The sequence below is a fragment of the Ictidomys tridecemlineatus genome, chromosome 1, assembly GCF_052094955.1.
Source record: "Ictidomys tridecemlineatus isolate mIctTri1 chromosome 1, mIctTri1.hap1, whole genome shotgun sequence".
Taxonomy (NCBI): Eukaryota; Metazoa; Chordata; class Mammalia; order Rodentia; family Sciuridae; genus Ictidomys; species Ictidomys tridecemlineatus.
Window position 1 is genome coordinate 89,783,499 of NC_135477.1, and position 27,164 is coordinate 89,810,662.

The 27,164-nt window shown below is 32.3% G+C and overlaps 1 protein-coding gene across 3 annotated transcripts in view; it reads left to right on the forward strand.

Moving 5' to 3' along the window:
• Tent2 (terminal nucleotidyltransferase 2) overlaps window positions 1–27,164 on the forward strand; it is a 62,455-nt gene that overhangs the window by 21,363 nt on the left and 13,928 nt on the right. For 2 of the 3 annotated variants that reach the window (XM_013360195.4, XM_005329006.5), the window contains exons 6-11: window positions 10,466–10,580; window positions 10,682–10,773; window positions 12,150–12,228; window positions 14,013–14,082; window positions 17,659–17,735; window positions 18,534–18,662. In XM_013360195.4, coding sequence (XP_013215649.2) covers window positions 10,466–10,580; window positions 10,682–10,773; window positions 12,150–12,228; window positions 14,013–14,082; window positions 17,659–17,735; window positions 18,534–18,662 — 562 coding nt within the window. The remainder of the gene's footprint in view (window positions 1–10,465; window positions 10,581–10,681; window positions 10,774–12,149; window positions 12,229–14,012; window positions 14,083–17,658; window positions 17,736–18,533; window positions 18,663–27,164) is intronic. The other variant, XM_078044266.1, reaches the window with a different exon arrangement.

Below are 27,164 nucleotides of genomic sequence, written 5' to 3' on the forward strand. Positions count from 1 at the left end.
AGTGTGAGGTCATTTATTTGTTGATTTTTTTCTTCTTTTAAGGAATGAACTCCATGCAATGAATTTTCCTGTTAGTACTGCTTTAATAATGTCTCAGAGATTTCTATATGTTGTGTATGTTCTCATTTACCTCTAAGAATTTATTAGTCTCTTCCTTGATGTCTTCTGTAACTCATTGTTCATTCAGTAGCATATTGTTTAGTCTCCAGGTGATGGAGAAATTTTTATTTCTTATTTTGTCATTGATTTCCAATTTCATTTCATTATGATCTGATAAAATGCATGGTAGTATCTCTACTTTTGTATTTGCTAAGAGTTGCTTTGTGACATAGTATATGGTCTGTTTTAGAGAAGGATCCATGTACTGCTGAGAAGAAAGTGTATCTCTTGATGCAGGTTGAAATAGTCTACATATGTCAGTTATGTCTAAGTTATTGATTATGTTATTGAGTTCTATAGTTTCTTTATTCAACTTTTATTCAACTTTTGTTTGGAAGATCTATCCAGTAGTGAGAGAGATGTGTTAAAGTCACTCAAGATTCTTGTGTAGTGGTCAGTTTGACTCTTGAACTTGAGAAGAGTTTGATGAAAATAGCTGCACCATTATTTGGGGTATATATATTTATGATTGTTATGTCTTGTTGGTATATGGTTCCCTTGAGCAGTATGTAATGTCCGTCTTTATCCCTTTTGATTAACTTTGGCTTGAAGTGTACTTTATTCGATATGAGGATGGAAACCCTTGCTTGCTTCTGCAGTCCATGTGAGTGGTATGATTTTTCCCAACTATTCACCTTCAGTCTGTGTATGTCTATCAGATGGGTCTCCTGGAGTTAGCATATTGTTAGGGTTTTTATAATCCAATCTGCTAGACTGTCTTTTGATTGTTGAGTTTAAGCCATTAATATTTAGGGTTATTATTGAGACATGGTTTGTATTTCCAGTCATATTCGTTTATTTTTGTTATTTAACTTTACTTGGTTTTCCTCTTTGATTAGTTTTTCCTTTAGTGTACTACCTCCCTCTGCTGATTTTCATTGTTGTTTTTCATTTCCTCTTCATGGAATATTTTGCCAAGGATGTTTTATAGTGCTGGTTTTCTAGCTATAAATTCTTTTAACTTTTGTTTATCGTTGAAGGTTTTTATTTCATCTTCAAATCTAAACCTTAATTTTGTTGGATACAAGGTTCTTGGTTGGCACCCATTATCTTTCAAAGCTTGATATATGTTGTTCCGGGATCTTCTAGCTTTCAAGGTCTGTGTTGAAAAATTTGCCATTATCTTAATTGATTTCTTCTACATGTATTCTGATTCTTTTCTCTTGTAGTTTTAAAAATTCTCTCCTTATTCTGTATGTTGAACATTTTTATTATAATGTACCTTAGTGTGGATCTGTTGTGATTTTGTACATTCGGTGTCCTGTAGGCTTCTTGAATTTGGATTTCCAATTCATTCTTCATGTTTGGAAAGTTTTTTGATACTATTTCATTGAGTAGATTGTTCATTCCTTTGGTTTAGACCTCTATGCCTTCCTCTATCCCAATAACTCTTAAATTTGGTCTTTTTATGCTATCCTGTATTTCTTGAATGTTCTGTTCATGGTTTCTTACCATTTTTGCTGTGTGGTCTTTGTTCTTTTCAAGATGATATATTTTATCTTCATTGTCTGATGTCCTGTCTTCCAAGTGTCTACTCTTAGATCACTTCAACATTGAGCTGCATAAACAAATCCAAGAAACAAAAGATCACCTCAACAGGAAGATAGAGGTTCTAAAATAAAACCAAACAGAAATCCTTGAAATGAAAGAAATAATAAACCAAATTAAAAACTCAAAGGAATAATTCGTTAGAGAGAGGAAAGGTCCTAACCCAAAAAAGGAGCATTGTGTGTGCAAAGAACTGAAAGCAGACCAAGGTGAGTTAGTTTGGTAAATTAGAGGGAGAGTAGTTGAAGGTGTGGTAGGAAAGATGGGAGGAGAGAGATCATGCAAGGACTTTTAGACCAGTCTTAGAATGTTAATAAGCTATTCAGTGTTATGTTTTTAAAACTGGGAAGAGAGATAAGTTAAAGGTTATTTTGATTGTAGTGTTGAAAGCAGGTTAAGGTTGAACAAACTTAGATGTAGAATAGTTATTGTATTCGAGATAAAATGTAATGAATGAGGTCTTGAATTAGGAAGTGCTTGTCTTTATGATGAATAGAAGTTGATGAATTTAAGCTTTATTTGGGATGTGGATTGATAGGATTTGGTTATGTGTTAGATTAGGATGTATAAGACTCTGTAATATTGATACTTTAGGCTAGCTTTCTTTGGTGTGGAGGGCTGACCTATACATTCTAGGATGTCTAGCAGCATTCCTCCATTAGGTGTCATCATTTGCTGGTCATGGCAACCCAAAATGTCTATAGTCATTGGCCAGTTCTTTGGTGAGCAAAATTGCCTCTGGTTGAGAACTACTGGATTAGATAGTGAATGTCTGAAGTTTACTCTGAGATTTCTGGTATCTATAGTTGTTTGCATAGTCTTCACTGAGAACAGAACGGAAATGGAAAACTGATGCGTGTTTAATAGGAATTGCCTTATGAGTTCTGTGAACATGTTGCCTTTAAGAAGCTTTTTAAATATCAAAGTAGATATTTAGATGGAATTCAGAGGAAAGACATTGACTAAAAATGTATATTTAGTAATCATCAGCATACAGATGGCTGTTTGTCTAGAAAGAGAACCTTTTCTTGTGTCCAAGACTGACTAGCATGGGTTGAGAAAAAAATAGGAAACAGAAATGGAGACTAAGAGTACATATAACTAACTATTTTGGAAAATTTGGCTGTGAACGGGCGGAGCTGAAGTTGGGAAGTTAGAACAAACATTTTTTTTAACATTTTAAAAGAAATGTTAACTACATGTTCATGTTCATAGGAAAGATTCAGTAGCAAGGGAAGAGATGACTACTCTGGAAAGAGAAGAATAATGTTTTCTGGAAGGTAGAAAAAGAATGGTTTCAATGTATAAATAGAATGATTGACATTAGGTAAGAGAAAAGCTTTCTGGAACTAGAGGATAGGAGAGCATAGGTGTAGATGCAGGGGAGGTTTGTAGATATGGTAGGAAGAAGTTAACACAATATCCTTGGCTTCTTCCTGTTTTCTCTCTGAATTAGTATTCAAGGTCATTTGTGGGCAAGATGACATGGGATATCAGAGTTTTGAGAATAGTGGATTCACTAAATGCATGAAATCAGGGAAATGGTAGAGGAGGTTTTAAACATTTTTTTGCTGGGTAGTATAGAGAGCTCACCTAAGATTGGTAATAATGAATTTATTATTAATAAGTCAGTCTGCCAAATCTGCTAGCTCCAAGGGAAAATTTGTTAGTAGAAATTTCCTTAACTACATTGAGGTTTCATATTCTGTATTTTGTACAATTAGAGAATTGAATTTTGAAAAGTATCTTCTGAATTTAACTTTTATTCTTGGTTTTAAAATCTTTTCTCCATTTTTCAGGTTTCTGTTTTAACAAACAGATCTCTTTAAATTGGAAATCTGAGCTACTTTTCTGAATTTTAACTTGTTTTTGCTCTGGATTATAGGTGAATATATACTTTCCTGTACAAAAAAGAGCCTATGGAGAAATCAAGAGTTATCCAAGCTTGTGAATTTCATCTTTTATAACTATTCTTTGAAAATTCTGGTTAGTTGAAGTTATCATGTAAATCAGTTTAATCGATTTCAGTTTTTTTAAAATTTTTATTGTTGGTTGTTCAAAACATTACATAGTTCTTGATATATCATATTTCACACTTTGATTCAAGTGGGTTATGAACTCCCATTTTTACCCCATATACAGATTGCAGAATCACATTGGCAATATGTAAATCAATGGATGTGTAACCATACTAGTGTCTGTTGTATTCTGCTGCCTTTCCTATCCTCTACTATCCTCCCTCCCCTCTCCTCCCCTCCCCTCTTCACTCTCTACCCCCTCTACTGTAATTCATTTCTCCCCCTTGTATTTTTTTTCCCTTTCCCCTCACTTCCTTTTATGTAATTTTGTATACCCCTGAGGGTCTCCTTCCATTTCCATGCAATTTCCCTTCTCTTCCCTTTCCCTCCCACCTCTCATCCCTGTTTAATGTTAATCTTCTTTTCATGCTCTTCGTCCCTACTCTGTTCTTAGTTACTCCCCTTATATCAAAGAAGACATTTGGCATTTGTTTTTTAGGGATTGGCTAGCTTCACTTAGCATAATCTGCTCTAATGCCATCCATTTCCCTTCAAATTCTATGATTTTGTCATTTTTAAATGCAGAGTAATACTCCATTGTGTATAAATGCCACATTTTTTTTTTTATCCATTCATCTATTGAAGGGCATCTAGATTGGTTCCACAGTCTTGCTATTGTGAATTGTGCTGCTGTGAACATCGATGTAGAAGTGTCCCTGTAGTATGCTCTTTTTAGGTCTTTAGGGAATAGACCGAGAAGGGGAATAGCTGGGTCAAATGGTGGTTCCATTCCCAGCTTTCCAAGAAATCTCCATACTGCTTTCCAAATTGGCCGCACCAATTTGCAGTCCCACCAGCAATGTACAAGTGTACCCTTTTCCCCACATCCTCGCCAGCACTTGTTGTTTGACTTCCTAATGACTGCCAATCTTACTGGAGTGAGATGGTATCTTAGGGTGATTTTGATTTGCATTTCTCTGACTGCTAGAGATGGTGAGCATTTTTTCATGTACTTGTTGATTAGTTGTATGTCCTCCTCTGAGAAGTGTCTGTTCAGGTCCTTGGCCCATTTGTTGATTGGGTTATTATCTTATTGTCTAATTTTTTTGAGTTCTTTGTATACTCTGGATATTAGCGCTCTATCTGAAGTGTGAGGAGTAAAGATTTGTTCCCAGGATGTAGGCTCCCTATTTACCTCTCTTATTGTTTCTTTTGCTGAGAAAAAAACCTTTTAGTTTGAGTAAGTCCCATTTGTTGATTCTAGTTATTAACTCTTGTGCTATGGGTGTCCTATTGAGGAATTTGGAGCCCGAACCCACAGTATGTAGATCGTAGCCAACTTTTTCTTCTATCAGACGCCATATCTCTGATTTAATATCAAGCTCCTTGATCCATTTTGAGTTAACTTTTGTGCATGGCGAGAGAAAGGGATTCAGTTTCATTTTGTTGCATATGGATTTCCAGTTTTCCCAGCACCATTTGTTGAAGATGCTATCCTTCCTCCATTGCATGCTTTTAGCCCCTTTATCAAATATAAGATAGTTGTAGTTTTGTGGATTGGTTTCTGTGTCCTCTATTCTGTACCATTGGTCCACCTGCCTGTTTTGGTACCAGTACCATGCTGTTTTTGTTACTATTGCTCTGTAGTATAGTTTGAAGTCTGGTATCGCTATACCACCTGATTCACACTTCCTGCTTAGCATTGTTTTTGCTATTCTGGGACTTTTATTTTTCCATATGAATTTCATGATTGCTTTCTCTATTTCTACAAGAAATGCCGTTGGGATTTTGATTGGCATTGCATTAAACCTATAGAGAACTTTTGGTAATATTGCCATTTTGATGATGTTAGTTCTGCCTATCCATGAACAGGGTCGATTTCAATTTTTGAGTTGAGGTTAGGCTGAGGTTTGTTGATATTGATTATAATGTAAAAAGATGATTGTGAAGGAAGTATTCAAAATTTCGTGTGTAATGTTTAATTTTGGAAAGGAACAAATTTTGTGGCACCTCTTTGCATCCTTAGAGGAAATATTTGGGGACAACTACCTTAGATAAGGACCTCTGTGTTTTTACTTTACGTGTCTATCAAAAAATTCTGGAAGCTGCACAATGTGTATTTATGTAGAGCAACCTAAATCAGAACTCAGCACAAAAGAAATCTAGCAAAAGATTATTTTTTTCTTTAATTTATAATGTAATTCTTCCTTTGATAAATTCGATATGTGCCCAAAAGCAATCAAATTCAAGGGAAAACAAAACAAAACCAAACTCCAAAATAAACCAGTAATATAAACTGCTTTTTCAGCCTGCCAATTTATAAATTAAGAAGGTTACACATTGTGTGCATACACAAAATCACAATAACTTTATCATGCTACCAAAGAGTGGGATGTTTTAGGCATATTTCTGATTGTATTTTATCTTAGAATTTGTTAATTTGAAGGGAAAGGGAATTCTGCATCAAGAATAAATTTAAACTTTTGTTAAACATCTAGCTTTAATCAATTAATTTTGGTTCTGGGAATCAAACCCAGAGCCTTACGCATGCTAAGCATTACTGAAGTACACTCTTCAACCCTTCTAACTTTATTCTACTTAGTAAATTAGTACCAGCTCTTTCTGTATAGTTACATGTGTGCCAAAGATTAAGGTAATGAGAGAATGTGAGGAGTTGCCAGTTTTTATACAAATGCTTACAAAGCTAATAATCTGTTCTCTGGACCATATTTAATTTTATTTCTCTTATTTTGAAAGCTCCTTGCTAATGTGTGTTTGTTATTTATAAGAAGCACTTAAATTTAGGTAAATACTGCCACCATTTTTTAATACATTGTAGTATATTATAAGGTCTTGGCATTTTTTCCACTTTGTTTTATAAGGGAACCAACTAACAGAGAGGTAGAGAAACTACTGAAAAAACTCTGAAAGTTTTGCCTCAAGCTTTGTGTATCAATATTTAAAAACCCCACTCTATTCTTTTCTTGCCTTTATTATGGTTTGTATTGCCCTCCAACAATTTTGATTTTATTGGTGATTTGACTTGACTTGCAATATTAAAATTTTTTTTAAGGAAAAAGAGAATATTTACGTTTGGAAGAAACTTTTTTTTTTAATTAATAATAAGGAAAAAATTTACTCTGGAATGAAAAAAAAAATTCTAGAAGTACCATTATGCATAATAGCTTGATATGATCTAAATTATATATGATTTCAGCCAGGGAAATTCTGTATCATACATACTGCCCCCAACCATTTTTTTTTTTTTTAAGAGAGCCATGTCCTGAAATTCTATTTCCCTAAATAAGACAACGGAAGTCTTTTTTTTAGCATGTATGGGTTTTCTCTTAAGGTTTTGTCTCTTTTGGGTTCTGTGTGTCTATTGTAGAGTAAAATAAAATGATTTGATAATGTGAGTCCCTAAGTAAATGACTAGATAGTGAGGAAAATTATTTTTGGGTACCAAGGATTAAACTCAGGGGCACTGGACCACTGAGTCAAGTGCCTATCCCTGTTTTGTATTTTATTTAGAGATAGGGTCTCACAGAGTTGCTTAGCACCTCACTTTTGCTGAGGCTGGCTTTGAATTCGTGATACTCCTGCCTCAGCCTCCTGAGCTGCTGGGATTACAAGCTTGGGCCTCTGTACCTGACTAGGAAGATTCTTCTTTTTTTTTTTTTTAATATATATTCATTTTTTATTTTTATTTTTTATGTGGTGCTGAGGATCAAACCCAGGGCCTCGCACATGCTGTGTGAACACTCTACCACTCAGCCCCAGCCCCAGCTCCTTTGCCATGCTATCTTACTTGTTATAACTTTATAAGTCTAGAAGTCAGTTATTGTATGTCCTCCAACTTTGTTTTTCTTGACTATTCTTGGTATTTTACCTTTCCAAGTAGAGTTTTGTCAGTTTCTAGAAAGAAACCTGGGTTTTTATTTCATTTTCATTGAATCTATAGATCAGTGCTGGAAGAGTTGACATGTTTACCAATATTTTTTTGATCTTTGTATATCTCTCTCCATTGATTTAATTTAATTTGTATCAATATATTGTATTTTCATTGTACAAGTATAACATCTTTTGGAAAATATATTTCTAAATATTTCATGTATTTTGCTATTATCATAAATTTTTTAAAAATTAAATCTCTTTATTTCTGTGTGTTATAAATAGTTAATTTTTAGAAAATTTTAAAAAGGCCTTTTGTACTGCAAAATTTTTTCATGTTTTCAGGGACATGTCTTTCTGGGGTGCTTCATTGTTTATAGTAATGTTACTTTGTTCTCATTTTGCTTATAAAAACTTGGGGAGTTGATGAGAATCATTTTCAGGTTTTTTTCCTTTAAATTTTCTTTCTGTTCTCATTCTCACTTGTTATTTGTGCATAGTGAGATGACTTTCCTATACTACTTTTATATGAAGAGGATTGGGCAGCCTAGCTTTCCTAATTCTGTGTCTCCGTTGTTACATGGTATTTTCTCTTCTTACCTGCTTTTATCTAGGTCAGAATTGTTCACCATCTGTATTGATATTTCAGGCTAAATAATCTTTCCTTAGGGCTGGCCAGTGGGGAGCGGGGAGGACTTCTGTTTATTCTGTGCATTGTAGAAAATTTAGTTGCAGATCTGGCCCCTAATTGCCAGTGACACCCCCATCCTGTTAGTATAACCATAAGTGTTTTTGAACATTGTTGACTATCCATCCCCTGGGAGTCAGAATCATTTTACACCTTTCCTTTGCCTCTGATGGTTCTGCCTAGTTTAGATTTCTCTTCCTGAAAGTCTCTGCGAAGTGTGTTCCTTTGTCATGGAAGGAAGTTTCATTTACTTTAGAAATCTTCAATTTTTTCATGACCCCCTTAATTGTAAATTGTAACCTGTGAAGCTCTCTGCCAGTGTTGGCTGCTATTTCACACCAAGTGAGACACCCATCCCCCACCCTAATTTAGAGGATGGGGAACAGTGAGAGGAAGAAGGTAGCACCTATAGGCCATTAGATTTCTGGAAATTTGGTTGTAGGGTTGCCAAATTCCCTTTCCCTTATTTTTTTGTGATACTCTGTGTGTCTTGCTGCTATTGATGTTTGGCTCCTACTGGTCACATTCTGAAGTATGTCCAGTCAATTAATTATTTGTGTTATATTTGTTGTCCATGCTTTGTTTTGATTTAGTTTGATGTTTTATTTTATTCTCCTACTTGCTCTTTTTTTTTGTGAGCAGATATCTAGGGATATTAAGAAATTATCTCTTTCATTGCCAAGTTGCCCAGAGTGCCTCAGCTTTCTTACAATGACTATTCTAAATATGATAAAAGAAAACATTTTAAAAGATGGATGAGACTTTTGCCTGGTCATGTCCATGGAAAACTAGATTCGAGGAGATTGAAAATACAAGGGAGAGAATGAAAAACTGATGGTGGTATTTGCCCTTGAAAATGGACAGAAGGCTTAGTTATAAAAGTATTAGTAGAGAGATTAGCTTTGAACATGGGAAGGAAATAATTTGTCAGGAGAGGTAAAGAAATTTTCTTCATATCTCTTATTTGCAGGTCTGTTAGGAAGCTAAGCTTATCTGCTAGAAAAAGTGAGATAAGTTTAGGGAGCTTGAAGAAGGAAGTAAAGATTATGGAATGGAATGGTGAAAACTAGAAACAGTATCTAACCACAGACATAAAAATAATTGCTGAGTGATGCTAATTAAAGGTGCACTCTGAATTTGAAAGACTTTAAGTTTTTTATTTTTAATTTTTAAAATTTTGTCTCTTAGTAGCTTAGATATAAGAGCAGAAAGAGTGGTTTTTGTATTGACCTAAGATTAGGATTTTGTCAGACAGGTTTAGAGCATGACAAGGAGATGATGTTGCTAAGGTATGATAAAAGAGAGTGATTCAAGGGATGTATTTTGGGTACCAGACTGCTTAGGGAAGAATATCATACCATTTAGGTGCTGATTGGGAGAAAATGGATTCAAGGGAGTCTAGATCTCTTTATCTAAAGCAGGTATGAGGGGAGTAAGAAAGTTGGACAGGAGATTGAAGCCAAGATGGTATTTTGGAATTTAAAATTTCAGAGCCAGGGCAGTTCTGGTTTATTGTTAAGACCACATTATAGTTAGGAGTATATACTAATGAAAAAGTATTGGTGTAAAAGAAGTTCAGAGGTGTAGTTTTTGTGATAAGAGCTCATTACAGATAAGGAAATCATTTATAGTGATAGCAAGAGTTGGGCTGGAGGGACAGTGTTAACCAGATAGGTAGACAAACAAGAGAGGTCATTTGATAACAATCTCACCTGAAGAAGTCAGGGTTAAGATATGTGTTATAAAAATAGAGAAGAGGGTAGTTTTCATGAGGATAGAATAGCAGGGATTTCTAAGTCTGTTGTTATATTTGGCATTCATGCATGTGAATACCAAGGGCAAACTTCTTTAAAGCACCAGATAGTAAATATTTTGGATGTCACTCCTATGGTTTTTACTGCAAATTTTTGTTTTTGTAACTCTTTAAAAAAAATATAAAAACCATTATTTACTCATGAGTCATGCAAAAAACCTACAGTGGCAAAGGGTTGTAGTTTGATGACCCATAATTTTACCTGCTATGATTTTTGTATTGGAAAGTGTTAAAAAAGATGTCTGTTTATTTTAAAGATATTGTCAGAATTGATTTACAATAAGTATGGCAATTATTTTGAATTTCTGAGTGAAACTTTTGCTTTTTTTTTCCCCCTGTGAATTCAAGTTAAGTCAGCAGATACTGGAATTATTTGAAACATGTCAGCAGCAAATAAGTGACTTAAAGAAGAAAGAACTCTGTCGAACACAGCTGCAGAGAGAAATTCAGCTTTTATTTCCACGTATGTTTTTTTTTCTAGTTTTTATTTTGCATTCTCTTTAGATCTGTGCATTCCTTTTTAAATTTTAAATAATACCTTATAATTTTCTTATCTTTCTCTAGAAAGCAGACTTTTTTTGGTTGGGTCCTCTTTAAACGGATTTGGTACCCGGAGCAGTGATGGTGATTTATGCCTTGTTGTTAAAGAAGAACCAGTAAGCACTGAAACCTTTATTCCAAGTGTGTTTCTCATGTTACGTCAGTTAAGAAATTTCACATAAAAGTCAGTGAGGAAAAGAACTTGCTATATTTTAGTTACTTCTTTGCATTTCCTGTTTATTGTAATTCTGGGAACTTAGGAAATTTTTTTCATTTAAGTCTTATACACAATGAACATGACAGGAACTCTAACATTAATTTAGTTCTAAATCTTTATGCTAGCTTCACTATTAAAGAGCTCTGCCTTTATTTTGACATGTAATGTGGGTTGGATATATTTATCAAAATGCAGCAAAGAAGAGTATGTGGCAGTATTATATTTTTGATATATTTTCTTTCCATTTGAATTCTCAGTGATTTCTATTTTTAATCTTTTTTTCCCTTGAAAATATTATGGGGTTTAGAATTACTGTTTTCGAGAAAATAGATTTCACTTAAATTTAACGTAAGACTCTTGTGATTTATTCAGTTTTATATTCTAAGACATTTTGGCTGTGTTCCTTTTTTTTGTTTTAATTTAGCAACCAAATGGTGTTATTTAATATTATATTTATTTGAGTTTCCTGTTAACTGGTCTTTTGTGAATACCTTAATACAATAATGACTGGCGTTTGTTAAGCTGACCTGAAGCATCTGAACTACCAAAGCTTAAATTAAGTAAGTTCAGTGTAATTTTCATAGGCCATATTGTGTTCTGCATCATTAAAAATACAAAAATCTATTAATGGTAATGTATATTTTTACTATTCATATTATTCCACTAACAGAAATGAGTTCTAGTTACTGAAAATGAGAAACAGATTTATTCCAGGAAAGAAACTCTAGTATTTTTCTATACTTTGAAGTCATATAAAAGGACAAGTGGGGGCTTCAAATTATAAGCATAATGGAGTTCACAAGAGTTTTAATTAAGAATCTCATGCAATTAGACCACACTAGGCATATTCTACTTATCTTCCTGTCTTAATCATGTCTGAATCATATTGTAGCAGCTTATACTCATAGAGATAAACCTGTCCTTAAGTAGTTCAGAGATTAGAAAGGGAAATAAAACTTGTTGAGAAGGTTAAAATTTTGTTTTATTGGAGGTTATTTTTTGTACATTTATACAGAAGGAAATAAGATGACATATGGCTGTTTCAAATTTGTTTTCAAGTTGTATTTTAAGTTTAAAACTAGGAATTGAGTTAGAAGTGTGGATGTGAAAGAGCATTAAAGGTTAGCTTTTTCTATAATGTAATCTAGTGTGATTTGGAAAATAACTCTGAAGAAAAGTATACCTGTATGTTTTCATTTTGTTGAGATACTTTAAGAAAATGAAACACTAAGCTGAGAAAGATAATGAAAAAACACTTTATTTTTAACTTTTCAGTGTTTTTTTCAGGTAAATCAGAAGACTGAAGCACGGCATATACTCACTTTAGTCCATAAACACTTCTGTACTAGACTTTGTAAGTCTGACATGCCTCAAGTTCGTAGTCATCTGACTTATTTATTAAAAATATCTCTTTATTTTATTTTCTGGTAAGAATTGTTTAATTTCTGGTCAGGTTAGGTATAATGTGGATCCTTTTTTCCAAATAAATTTCTTTTAACGTTTGATTAAAAAGTGATCTTTTATTCAACGTATCTTTATTGAGCTTACTTGCAGAATATCTCACTGGATGCAGTGAGGGATTCAGAGATACATAAACTTTAGTCCTTTTTCTCAAAAAGTTATAGAATGTTAGGGAAACTAAAGTATGGATAAATAGCTATAATGTAAAGTATTTGAAGTGCTGAAAGAGTGATACAAATAAAGTCCTGTTAGGTATTCATGTGAGGGAGAGGGAATTACATCTGTTTTGTAATGATATCCATCTTTACTTGTTTTAAAAATAGTATCCCTGAACATGAGGCCCAAATGTATTACTCCAGCAGAAAGCAAAATTGTTAGCTTAGACCATTTTATTGCAAGATTTTATTCTTTTAATATGCTGACTCTAACCAGATTTTAATGTACATGTTAAACCATCTTGAATAATTTATTTTAAACATCAACAGAATATTAAATAAAGTTGAAATCTCACTGATTGGATGATGTTGGAAAGATGTTTGTCCGTTTGTTTAACAGCTTGAAAATACAAAGTCAAGTAATGAGTTTCTGGCCTTGAACACCTTAGATCTATTGTAGGAGAGGAATAAATCATGTGATTTATTTCAGTGAATATAGTTATTGCATCCATAAAAGAAAGCAGTAATTTATACCTTAAATGGTGTTCTAATAGTTTTTATTAGAATTGTAAAGTATTTTGAGAAGGGATCTTGCAGATTATCTTATTCAAATAAAATGTTTTGTTTTGTTGTTTTTTCCTCCTTTTTGGCATTTGTAGTTAAGGAAACTGGTGATCACTGGGTTAGTAACTTGCTTGTGAGGCACAGTTTGTTCATGTCAGAATCTATACTTGTTACTCAAAACTTTTAACTCTTAATTTTAGTTTTCATTTAGCCTCACTGAATTCTTGCATGTAAATTTTATTTTGACGCTTGGTGTATTTTATGACTTTAATGCCTAAAAACATTAACAGAAAAATTTCTTGTTTTTTTAAAGTTTATTTTTATCCTTTTTAAAATCTGATACTATCCTTTTCTGTAGCTAAAAAATTAGGAAATTGCTCATTTGGGAAAGGTTTATAGAATTACCACTTTGTACATTTCTTACAATGTAGATGTATTACTTTGAACTCAGAATAAATGTTTTAAAAAGTTTGATGGAATAAAAATGTTTTCTTTCCCTTAGAGAGTATACTTACTAGAATGTGTCCTTGCTTCACATACCATGTTACAAGTATTTTTTACATTTAAGATTCTTTGTGAAGATGATTTTTGTGGCTATCATTTCTTACTATGTGCCAAACCAGAATTTAGCTACCCGCCTGTTGCTAGCCTAGATATTTTTTCATTTTTATAATGTTATGATGAATTAATTTATAGGTACTATCAGATTTTAGTACCAATTACCATTAGTACCATTGCTGAAAATAACCTTAATACAAAGTCTTCTAAATGGTATTACTAGATTCTTCAGTTGTAGAACAATTTAATAATGTCCTCATTTCTTTGGTTTCTTTCTCAAAGATAGCATTTTCTTAAGTTGTTTTAGCTTAGTAAGATTACTATTTTTAAAAAATGTGCATTGGAACGCTATGAATTTGAGAAATATTAGCATATATTCACATTATCTTTTCTCCTTCAGCTGGCTATATTGAGAGACCTCAGCTGATTCGAGCAAAAGTGCCAATTGTGAAGTTCAGGGATAAAGTCAGGTAAGTAATTACTGAACTCTTTTTTTTTTTTTTTCAGTTGCTTTAGATTATTTTTTGATAGTTATGTAATTTATAAAGTTAAGATACATATATTGTACCACAACAGTTTGTCTTCCATCAGTTTTAAAAAATTGGCTGATCTTTGAAATAATTTAAAAAAATAGTCTCAGTAATCTTCCTCATGCTTAACTGTACTTATTCTTTTTAACATTTGAGTATTTGAGACTTCCAGTTTAAAGAATATATACATATTTATATTTGGATTTTTTTTAAAAAAATTGTTTTAGACATTGATGAACTTTTATTCATTTATTTGTATGCAGTGCTGAGAATCCAAGCCAGTGCCTCACACATGCTAGTCAAGTCCTTCTACCATTGAGCCCCAACCCCAACCCTTATATTTGGATTTTTAAAAGATCTCTTACCTTTGGGAAATGTACTTCATCCTCCAGAACATAATCTTAATTGACAAAATTTGATGTGTATATATACCAAAGGGTTTGTTATAAATATAATTATCATAAAACAAGTTATATTTCATTTTAATGAAAGAAACCTGGAATAATAACATAAATACAGCAAAATATACTTATATCATTTAAAATTTTATATTCTTTCTATATATTCTTTTAGCCTGGGCTCTGAATTCCTTAAAAATGTTTGATTAGAATCTTGTATATAATATCTGAATGTAAAATGTAAGTGGTTGGTTAGGCATTTATTATTGATTAATTAAAGAGATCTGTTGTTTTCTAAAAATTGATAGGATTGTGGTAAATCAGGTTTTTCTAGCCCAGTTTTACAAAAGTAATGCTAAAATTATAGGCATACACAAGCATACACATAAACAGAGTTGAGCTTTCTTATTCATGGATTCTGAGAACATAAGAATTTGCCTGCTTGGTCAGGTTCATTTGTATCCTTCTACATCAATGTTCATTTACTTTTAGTGGTCATTTGAGGACATGCACAGAATGGTAAAATATTTTGTTTCCTAATACCGATGCTCCCAACCGAGAATGAATAAGGTCACACCCTGCCTTCTTGTTTCACTTTTCATATTGCAAACAGAGTTCATCACAATCTAGTTAGTATCAGATTTTTCACATTTTTGTGCTTTTCACTGTTTAGAGTGCCCTCAGGTATAGTACTACCATGTGTTCCTAAGTGGAAGAAGACTGTGGTATGCTCAAGAGAGAAAACTTGTTAGATAAACACTGAATTTATGTTTTTGGAAAAGTTTTTTTTTCTTGTCTTTTTTAGTGTTTTGCAGAATGGGAGGTTAAATCAAGAGCCTTGTACATCCTGTTGAGTTCACTGTTGATAAATTAACAATGTATATAAATACAGTGTCTTTAAACAGAAACACAATATAAATATAAATCAAGGTTAAGTTATTGACATTGATAAAAATGTTATCAAGCTGGCAGAAGCTTAACCCTGTGTTTTCCCTAGAAGTAATGGTTCAGTATTTACTTATTTAGCATTAGTATCAACTTTATAGAATATAACTATTGTGAATAGCAATAATTGATTCAATTTATTTTATTTTTTGTAGTGCTGGAGATCAAGCCTCAAGCTTGCCAGACAGGCATTCTGCCACTGAGCCACATTTCCAGCCCTAATGGGAATTTGGGCTCAAATTTAAACTAATAATAATGCCTGGCTCAAGCCTTCCCTTTCATTCATTTAAATATCCATCCAGTATATAAATATTTGTTGACTTTCTGCCAAGTAAAAGTGCTAGCATTTCTTAAAATAAAGATGTAAAATATATAAACTAAATTAAAAAAAGCTAATTGTAATAATCTAAAATAACATATAGTTATATTATAGTTATATGAATAATTTTTTTTACTTAAGATTATTATACAAACTTTTTAAAGTGTTCTCTTTAATCACCATTTTACAGTTTTTATCTATAATGAACCATAAACCAAAAAACAACAAAACCCCTCTACTTCTAATACTCAAAGCTAACTGATGTTAATATTTTGGTGTAAACCTTTCAGTCTCTTTTATATGCATATGAATGTATAAGCTTTTAAAAATCAAGATTGAGGGGCTGGGGATGTGTCTCAAGCAGTAATGCGCTTGCCTGGCATGTGTGGGGTGCTGGGTTCGATCCTCAGCACCTCATAAAAATATAATAAAGATGTTGTGTCCACCGAAAACTGAAAAAAATAAATATTAAAAAAATCAAGATTGAGATCTATTATATTAAACCATATACCATGAACATTTGTTTATGTCATTAAATATTTTTGGTAGCATTGTTTTTAATGGCTTTTATGGTATTGAGTAAATAAATTATCATTAACTTAACCATTCTCCTATGTTTGAATATTTGGTTTGTTCCAATTTTTATCTACTGTAAATAGCATTTTGTGCATAAGTCGTTCCATATTGAGGATTACTTAATATTTTTAGAAGTAGTATTTGAGGCAAGTACTGTGGATAGTTTTAAAACTCTGAATTCATATTTTTGGAAAAGCTTTTTTTTTTTTCCTCATCCAGTACTGGCGATTGAACCCAGTGCATGCTAGGCAAGCATTCTATTACTGAGCTACATGTCCATCCCCTTGGAAAAGTTTTTAATTGCTGACTAGTTTCTACATAAGTGATTTTTCATCTTTTTTGAGTTATATGGAGGAAGTACAAATTGGGTTTCAGTGCATACTTGCACAAGCATAATTAAAGAATGTAACTCTGTTGTTACCATAAATTTCCCAAAGCCAGATATGTATATTTGAAGTGTTAATACTACTATCTATTTTTATTAATAGGCAGGAATAGTGGAAAGATTATAAGTTTGTTTTGGCTTTCCAAAACAAGAAAAACTGAAATGGTAAATTTCAAATTTTATAATTAAAAGCTATAGAAAGGAATTTTAGTCATTTTGGCAATATTGTACAGAAAAATTTAATATTTAGAAGAAATTGAATCTTATGTGGATAATAAATGGAAGCGACTTATATAAAGTAATCCTTCCTTGCTTGTGGATGCCATCGTTAATGTAGGTTCTGTTATTATTGCCCTATTTTCTAAGTGTGGTTTGCATGATATCTTGTTTTCTTAGAAGTAACCCTTTTGTCACTTGTTTGAGTATTATAGCTGTTCCCAGGTATTAGTAGCTACATTTGACATAATTTTTTCACCTGCATTTTATTTGTCTTTTTCCCTGTTGTTTTAAAGTGTATAATACTATAGTTTCCTATTATCTGAGAATATATAACTTGGTAGGACAGCTTGCCCAGAAATGGTTTTGCTTATCTGGAAAGATTTTAAGATTTTAAAATTTCCTTTATTTATGAAAATTGAAGCCTCATCAGTACCTTATGGATCTTTGAACAGTATCCCAGATTATATTTTTAATAACACTAAATCACATTAAAATGATATCTTGAGTGTATATTTTTTCTTATTTCTTTAGTGCCACCTTTAAAAAACAGATCTGTAGCTTTTCAGCCCATGTTTTTTGCATCATTAGATGGGTTGACATTGTTTTAATTGGTAGGGAGGGGAGAGTTCTTTGGCTTGAACTAAAGGTTTTGTTTTTTTTTTTTTTTTAAATAGTTGTGTGGAGTTCGACTTGAATGTAAACAATATTGTTGGAATAAGAAACACATTCCTTCTTAGAACTTATGCCTACCGTAAGTTTTTGCTTTATTTCTAAGTAATTGTCAGCTTCTGTTTTTCCTTTATTCTCTCTTTTTTTTAAACATTTATTTTATTTATTTATGTGGTACTGAGGATCGAACCCAGTGCCTCACATGTGGTGGGTGAGTGCTGTACCACTGAGCCAGAATCCCAGCCCCTTTTCCTTTATTCTTTATACCTTTTTAAAAGATGTTTATGTTTAAGAGGTATAGCAGTATCACTTTAGTTGTGTTTAGGTATGATATGTCTTATTTTATTATTTACATAAAAGGTTGCTACATTGGGCTGGGGATGTGGCTCAAGCCTGTGCGCTCGCCTGGCATGCGTGCGGCCTGGGTTCGATCCTCAGCACCACATACCAACAAAGATGTTGTGTCCGCCGAGAATTAAAAAATAAATATTGAAAAGTTCTCTCTCTCTCTCTCTCTCCTCACTCTCTCTTTAAAAAAAAAAAAGGTTGCTACATTAAAATTATATACTACCAGAATTATAGGTAGTCAAATACATTTTTTTAAAAAAACTTTTTTATGTGGTGGGAAGGATTAAACCCTAGTTTTTACACATGTTGGCAAGCATTCTGCCACTGAACTGTCTGTAGCCCCAGTCCCTCAAATGCATTTTAATAAATGGTAATTTTAAAAAGATAACCAAGGTGAGTTTAGAAGTAAGTCATACATTTATAGTGAACAGAGCATTTAGTATACAACGAGGTATGGAGTTGAGAAAATATATAAATTTTCAAAGAAACTGTAATATCTTCTTACATTTTTAAGTTTTAATTTTATTTGCAGTTGAAAATCGAGTTCGTCCATTAGTGCTGGTCATTAAGAAATGGGCAAGTCACCATGAGATAAATGATGCCAGTCGTGGTACTTTAAGCAGCTATAGTCTTGTACTGATGGTTTTGCACTATTTACAAAGTAAGTATTGTGGGAGTTTTTCAACTTGTAAAACTGAAATGCAGTTAAACTTCCTTATTGTGTCTTTCATGTTGACTTTATCTACATATAGCATTGTATTAAAAGTTCATTCTAAAGTTAACAAAACTGTGTTTTCTGTTTTGTTGTTTTGAATGTTTAAGAAGTATTATTCCCTGGAAAACAAAGTTTTACTGTGTTTTCATTTTTTGACAGTTTTTCTGTATCCAGTTTTGTATTCAAAAAACTTTCACCATATTGTGAACCTATTATTTTGAGGCAGACAGATGTTCAGAAGGCCTATAAAAATAAGCTCAAGCACCATTCATCATGTTTTTTATTTTTTATTTGAAACAAATTAAATGATTTTCTTGTTGGTCAAAGAAGCATTTAATCTGTATTCCACAATTAGATTTTATCATTGCAGGACTCTTTTGTCAGATTGCCTGCCAGATTTTAGTTCAGCCCAGTTAGCTATCATTTATGAAGCTATTCTGATAAAAGCCATTCTTGTCATATACAAAAGGGCCAATAAAATGGTCTCTTGTAATTTGTTTCCATTTGTAAGATAGGTGTGAAAATTCTTATAGTATTGAGAATTCCCTGCAAATGTGGAACAGATTGACAAGATCTGATTGAAACCTTTACTTTCATGTTTAATAACCTTTTATATGTGCAGTCTAAGATGTTCTACTCAGTTGGATATTAAGATATGTTAAAGGGAAAACTAAAGATTTGTAGTTAAAACCAAGGCCCTAAAGTGTTTAATTAATAACTGTGGAATGTATGAATATCTGGTGGTATGAGGTTGAGTGAAAGAAAGACTTGAAGCTAATGTGACAAAAGATGATTTACTAGGATGTTTAGGGCCTTACCTATTTTAAGTTGATATTTCCTAGTTTAGAATCTTGGTTTTTGAAGATTATACTAATTTACTGTTATAAATTAATATAATTTATTTGTTCATTTCATAATTATTTGCTGAGTACCCACTTAGTAAATGCTAGGCATTACTCTCAGGATTGGAAATATAGCAGTGAACAAAATAGAAAACCAGTCATTTTCTTCATGGGGTTTACATTCTCTACATGTAAAAATTGACATTTTAATGGCTGTTATCTACCATAACATGAATTATTAAGAACTGTTAAAGTTGGTGGGTTACTAATAAAATTGATTTGATAGAGTCTTATTGCTGTTGTTTGAATTGAGCTCCTGGCAGATCACCATCAGGATAAAATATGTTCTCTGACAAATTCATTACAACAATTTAGGGATTATAAGAAAACCAATTTTAAAGCATCCTTTTTTTTTTGGTATGTTAGTACTAGGGCAATTTTTTATTATTAGAATATTTTCAATCCTTGCATATGAAGGACCACAGTGGGATAAAAAGACTTAACATCAAGTCAGTTTAGTTGGAGATTGCTGTCATGTTACAAAAAACAAGAGATACTTGTTTGATTTTTAGAACTTTTTGAATTTTGGAATGGGGGACTCAGAATAAAAAGACATTTTCTGACAGCTATCACTTTTACCACTTAAACTCATTTTCTGACAGCTGGACACTTTTACCACTTAAACTCATTTGCCTTCACAGAAGGCTTTTAGGGTAGGTGCCACGATACTAAGTCCCACTTCCCAAATGAGGAACACAGAAGCATAGAGAAGTCTCTTGCCCAAAGGCACTCATTTTGCAAGTGCCAGTCCATTCCATTTTAGCACATGAGAGAAGGAGAAGCAGAGAACTTGAGCTGTGACCAGGTGGCTGGCTGAAGAGTGGATTTAAGAATGCAGCTGGGGTCATCCTCTCTCTCATCTTGGATTCAGGGTCATCTTTGACAGGTCTCTTGGGTAGATATTTCTTCACAAGACTCCTCAATCTGATCCTGATGGTGTGCATGGAGTGAGGAGGGCCAGAGTCACAACCTCGGGACCCCACCATGAGCCTCAAAGCTCCTTGCTCCAAGTAGAAGTGGCTTCCTGGTGTGGTGCAGGACAAGGCAGAAAGCTGGAAGGAACCCTGCCCCTTTCCCCCTCAACTCAATGCCCCAATCCATGCTGCTCCCTCTGCAGTGCAAGATGCTCCTGCCACTGCCACCGCCGCGAGCGTCTGGTCCTTAAAACATCCTTTTATTGCGTTATTTGGTGCTTTTTATATTTAGGTTCTGAGACAGAAAGTAGTTAATAGCAATTTTGTCAAGAATAGTAAAAATCAGGGCTTGGAAAACTGAGGTAATTGGTGTCTTTATGGTAGGGTTTCTGTACTGAGGATATTGAAAATTGGGAATTCTTGATATGGTAGATCAGAAATCATCAGTACTAGGGAGTACAGTTTTGTTTATTTTTGGGAGACTATTCAAGTTCAAAGGTGTGATGAGTTTTTGGAAATTATTTCCAAAATTCTGGACTAGCATAAGCAATTATATATTTGCAATAAATGAATGAATGAATGAAGTTATTTGCAGTTCAATCAGTTATTCAGCCTCAGCATTTTGATTGGTGAAAGCATGAATAAGATTCCCATTCTCATTTAATTTGTCCTTTTGTTCAGAATTATTGTATTTAAAATTAGTTATAATTTAGTGTCATTAAAATTATTTCATATTTTTAAATTAAGTTTGAGTAAATCATGCATACAGATCATAGGAAAATCTTAAAAATACACTAATGTGGAAAAAAGAAAATAACAAATTAACTATACCACCCCCAAACATTGTTAACATTTGTTTGATTTTTTTCTAACTTTTTCTTTGTCATGGTTTTGTTATCTATCCAAATATTAAATGCCAAGTTCAGTTCTGTTCCAAATTTTTGGACAAATGAATTACTGTAATAAGTATGCATTTGTTGGGTTTTTCCTTTTTCCTTGGCCTGAAACTTGGTAGTGGTAAATAGATAGTATTCTTACTTTTTTTCTCACCTGTGCATTGGATATTATGGCATTATTCCCAGACTTTTTGATTTCAAGGAATAGTGAAATAAAAAAAAAACTAATCTTTTTTTTGTGTGTGTGTGTGTGTTATTTATCAGAACCAAAAAGTGGTACTGACTGCTACCATGACTTGATTTTAAAAAATGGTGCATATTAACACCAAAAAAGCAAGATGGATAGAATCTCAGAATAATGTAGGTACCGTCTCAAAATGGGATAATTGTTACCTCCTTCCCACTGCTGACACATCTCAGTTCAGGAATCTTTCAGGATTAATTCTAGGATCTTTTTGTTTTTCATATTTATCCCAATTGAGATGGACTTATCACTAGTTCTAAAGAAAATCTTGATTATACCTTTCTGTCTGTCTCTTACCTTTGTCTGAAGATAGGGTGCCATTGCTTGCTCAAAGTATTTGTGTTACTCTTTATTTTTATTAGATATCAACCTTTATAATTCCTTGTTCATCAAAGCATATGTATGCTCTTAGCATGAATATGCCATTTTAGGTTCTTAACAGAATTTAACCTACTTTTTTTTTTTTAAGAATTTAATCTTTATTTGATTTATTTGTTTTTATGTGGTGCTGAGGATCGAACCCAGGTCCTCACTTGTGCTAGGCAAGTACTTTACCACTGAGCTACAACCCCAACTCTATTCCTAGTTTTTAATCAAAAGTTTAATTGCAAAATATTTATAATAAGTATTGTAGATGTGGGGTTAAAATCCTTAAATTGGCAGTTTTAAAAAATAACAGAATGGAATTCATACTAATATAATATGGTAAAAGTGTTAATTTATGTTATCCCTTCTAGAAAGCAGTATTGTAGTATTTATGTTCATATCTTTTGATTCAGAGGTTCATTTCTAGGAATTTATACCTAGCTGATAATCAGGGAGGCATGTATGGATTTATATATATATATAAGGTTGTTTTTCATACTGTTTGTTGTAATAAAATTAGAAATAAAATGAGTTTTTAAGAATAGGGGAATATTTAAACAAATTATATATCCTGAAATGAAAGCTATGTAGCCACTAGAAATCATGTTTTAAAGATACTTCATGATATAAGAATATACTCTTGATATACTGTCTTATAGAACATAATGCCAATTTTGTTTGAAAATAGTTAACTATTGGTATTTGTGAATATATTCGTATGTACGTAAATACTGGAAAGGTGTGTGCCAAAATTTTATTGGATTATTTATGGACAGTTGGATTTGTTTTATATTTTACTTGTAGATGTTTTATACTAAATATTAAATAAGGTAGTTTATTTTCTAAATTTGAAATAAAATGAAATTTATTTACTTATTGAGAGACTTAAAATAGTTTAAATGGGCCATGGTTTAGGAATGAGTTGTCAGAAAGGTTAATAATCTTCCTCTTCATTGTTAAAAAGTTTCAAGCTCATCATAATGTACGTATTTTTATTATTGTTTAATCTAGGATATACATTGGTTTGATGATTGATTTGCCTCTTTAGAAGGATTTGAATTATAATGGTGGCTGTTTTAGATGCTATTTTATATATCACTAATCATTTAGTTCAATTTAACATTCAATCTGAAACATATTTCTATTCTTTTTGATTATCTTTTCTGATTATCTGTGTATTATACTTCACTTTTACTAAAAATTGAATAGATTAAAAGGATTCTCATAAATATATGTAACATAAAGAATAATATACCAGTCACATACCATGCCTAATGCCTATTTGTATTTTATTTTAGTAGTATATGGTGGTATGTAAGTATAACCCCATGTACTTGGAAGGCTGAGGCAGGAGGATCACAATTTTGGGGTCAACCTCAGCAATTTAGGAATTTATATCAATATATAAAAGGGGAAAAAATCAGCAAGAGGGGGTGAATAGAGGGAGAGAGAGCAAGCTCACGTTTGCTCACTGATATAGCCCAGTAATAGAGGACTTGCCTAACATACATGAGACCCTGCATTCAATCCCCTGCACCTAAAAAGAAGGAAAAAGATTTTTGACTAAAACATTAACATTCATAAATTTCCACAATCTCTGCCATGTTCTTTTATTCTTATTGGTTACATTAAAAGTTTTAATTTGATTGACTTCTTTAGAAAAACGTACTTTAATCATAGGCACATTGTTGCAAGCAAATTAAAAATTCAAACATTTGTATTTTACCAATGTAATGAAATCATGCTAAATGTATTTTCTGTTTTGTTTATGCATGTTTTATTTTGGTAAAATGCTCCCATTTATTGAAGTGGTTTGTGTTAAAGGCACTATTATCAGTTAATTCTGGGTCTTAGAGAACAATCAGCCACCAGAGCTAATGTGTAACTCTATACTGGCAAATTTAAGGTACTTCTCCATCAGTAAATTAGAGTGATTGGCATTAGAAGTTGCTTTCTTGATAGTCATTATCTTATGCAAGGGAAAAAGAAATACAAGAAGACTGTGCAAGGTGTATGGAACAGTTCTGACTCTACCACAAAGAACTAGTTTTTGTTATTGGTCAAGTTATTGTGCTTCTCTGGGCTTCACATTCTCATCTGTAACATGAATAGTTGGATAAAATAACCTCTAAATTTTGCTAAACTTCTTAAATATTTTAATATCCTTTTCTGCCGTTAACAAAAGAGACATCCACTGTGTGTAGAAAAATTGAAAAAACTAAAGTGTTTCCTAGAACATATTTCAACAATTAATAATAGACTGCATATATTTGAAAAGATTAATAAAAGCATGAATTATAAAAATGAATATTCATGGAATGCTTACCTTGTTCCCAGTATAGACCTGTCCAGAAGTCATTTTTAAATTGTTTTTATAGTTTCATAATCAATAGTTAACTTAGTGCAGTTGAACATCTGCTGTTTTAATAGCTAAATTTTTGATAAATCAGTATGGAAAGTTTATAAGTTTGTTGGAGCCTGACTAGCAAGCCCTTATTTGAACTGTAGACAAAATAAAATCTTATTAGCTATACTCAAGACGTTAACTATAGGTCATAAATTACAATGGTGAACTTTTTGGGGGTATGAATTGACACTGGGGATTTAACCCAGGGATAATTTACCATGATGGTACATCCCTAGCCTTTTATAGTTTTTATTTTGAGACAGGGTGGTTACCAAGTTGCTTAGGGCCTTGCTGAGTTGCTGAGACTGGCCTTGAGCTTCCAATTCTCCTGTGTCAGCCTGCTGAGCCTGCCATTGCACCTGGTGATGAGCTTGTTTTTGTCTTAATTTGCTCTTAAGAGAAAAAATTGAAGGATCAAATCTTTAGTGCAAGAGTTAGTCTATAGCTAAGAGTTAGTCCCAAATTTTAAAGTCAAACTAGATGATGGTAACTAGTGTTTTTGTTTTCCAGAATTTATATTGCTTTCGAGTAAGATAAGCAGTTTAAAAACTACTAAACTCACTCAACCCATTTCCCATCGGATAGTATTAATAAGTAACTGCTGTAATATTGTTTCTCTAATGATTAATGTTAATAAATCTTAAAGTTGTAAGAAAAGGAAGTCACTGAATGATGCTCTTGCCTTCAAAAGCTTCTGAATTGCTTATATTTAAAGGTTCTTTTGTCCATTGAGAGACCCTTAACCAGTGGTTGGTATTTATTTTTCATACCTGGAATCCTAGATGTGGTTATAATGTGAGATAAAATATCTGTCTTATGTCAGATTCATTCTACAGTCTTTCCTATTCCTATACCCCTCCTTTCTCTTCATTTCCCTTTGTCTGATCCATTGAACTTCTCTTCCCCTCCCTACTTGTTGAGTGTTAGGATCCACATCATTTTTTTTTTTTTTAAACAATGGACTGATTTGATGCAAGAAAGGAAAAAGAAAGCTAAGACTTGGTGAGCACCTACTAAATATTGGCTTGTTTTCTCACTCAGTACTACTTGGTGTAGATTCAAAGAATGATATTGTCCAGGTTAAGAGTTAGTATAACTTATGTGTTAAGGTCATATTTATTACAACCCACCAAAATATATCAAATGATAAAAGCATTTTCCAAGTAGAGTTTGAATTCATAGTTAATGAATGAAAAGATACTATTACATACATTGACAAAAATTAAGTGTACTGCAACCATCTAATGAACTGGAAATAGCTAGTGAACAATGTATCTGTATCTTAGTTTGTAGTACATTTGGAAAAATTAATACTTTTGTACCTTTCTGAATTAGTGGAAGAATTAAACTGTATTTGGAGGAAAAAAAATTCTATCTTCAAATTCTATGTTCTTTTCTTCATTTTTTGTTTTATTGTAATTTTAATTTATGGGGTATTCAGTGGGGAAGAATTAAGATTTTTAAGTAAACTAATTTTTGGTAAGATTTTTTCCAACTTGATTCTATATTATTTATTTCTGTATCATTCCATCTTGATTTTCAATATTAATTACAAAAATTATTTTAAAACCATTAAAAAAGATTAAACAAATGCATAGATGTTTACAATTAAAATGACTGGAGCTTGAGTTTACTTGGAGGGTCTTCTAGAACTTTGATCACTTGAATGCCTCTGGAAGGAAAAATAATACATTTATGTAAATATCCTTACTTCCTAAGAGTGATTTTTGGTAAGTAATGAGTGTTTTTTTCCTTCTAATGTTCTTAGACATATACTGCATACATTTATATCACAGAATTATATTTTATTTCTAATTTTGGAATTGGGAATGAAGCATGATGCAGAAGAGAATTTTAAATAAAGCATCCTACTCCCTACCATGTAGTAGAAATTAATACTCTTATAGTTGGAGACCATGTAAGTTGGTTACCTGCACATTAATCTATTCCAGAAGTGTTTTTGAAAAATAAGTGAAATAAGTATTCTTTGTGACTGAATTTAGTTATATATATTTCTTAATCTTAAATGCAAAGTGTATCATGGTACTATTGGTTTCTAATAGTAAAGAAATTTCATTACTTTGTATTTTAACATACTTGATATATTTTAGTTCTTAGGTTATGACTATCAGACATACTGCCTTTTATATTGTCCCATTTACATTATAACATTGTGAAATTACTGTTACTGCATTGAATATGATTTGAGTTATTTAAGGCTCCTGAATGGTGAGGAACGATTAACAAATATAGTAGTAGAATGAGGATAGAGATTCCTTTGTGTGGAATTTTATCTATTTGATAGCAGAGTGATACGAATCTCAATGTAGATTTCTGACTTTTGCTGAGACATTCTTTTGTAAAAAGCATGTTATATAGCTGGAAGATTTTTCAGTTTTTTTTTTTCAACAGATAATTTCCTGAAACAATCTCAATTTTGGCATCGTTAGTGGAAATTAAATAATGACAGGAAAGTCATGGTGGAACTATTGTTCAGTCATGATATTAATAATATCATTGAACTATACTTTTAAAATTGCATTTTTTGATAGTTATATCCATCTTAACAATGTCCATTCAATATCTATAGAACAATCCATGTCTTATTTTGTGTGTGTGTTTGATGTTGGGCCAAATGTTATGTCCCTTTCTTGATAGCTGTTATTCTAAAACCATGTAAGGAACATTGGGTTTACATAGGAATATATAATTTATTAAT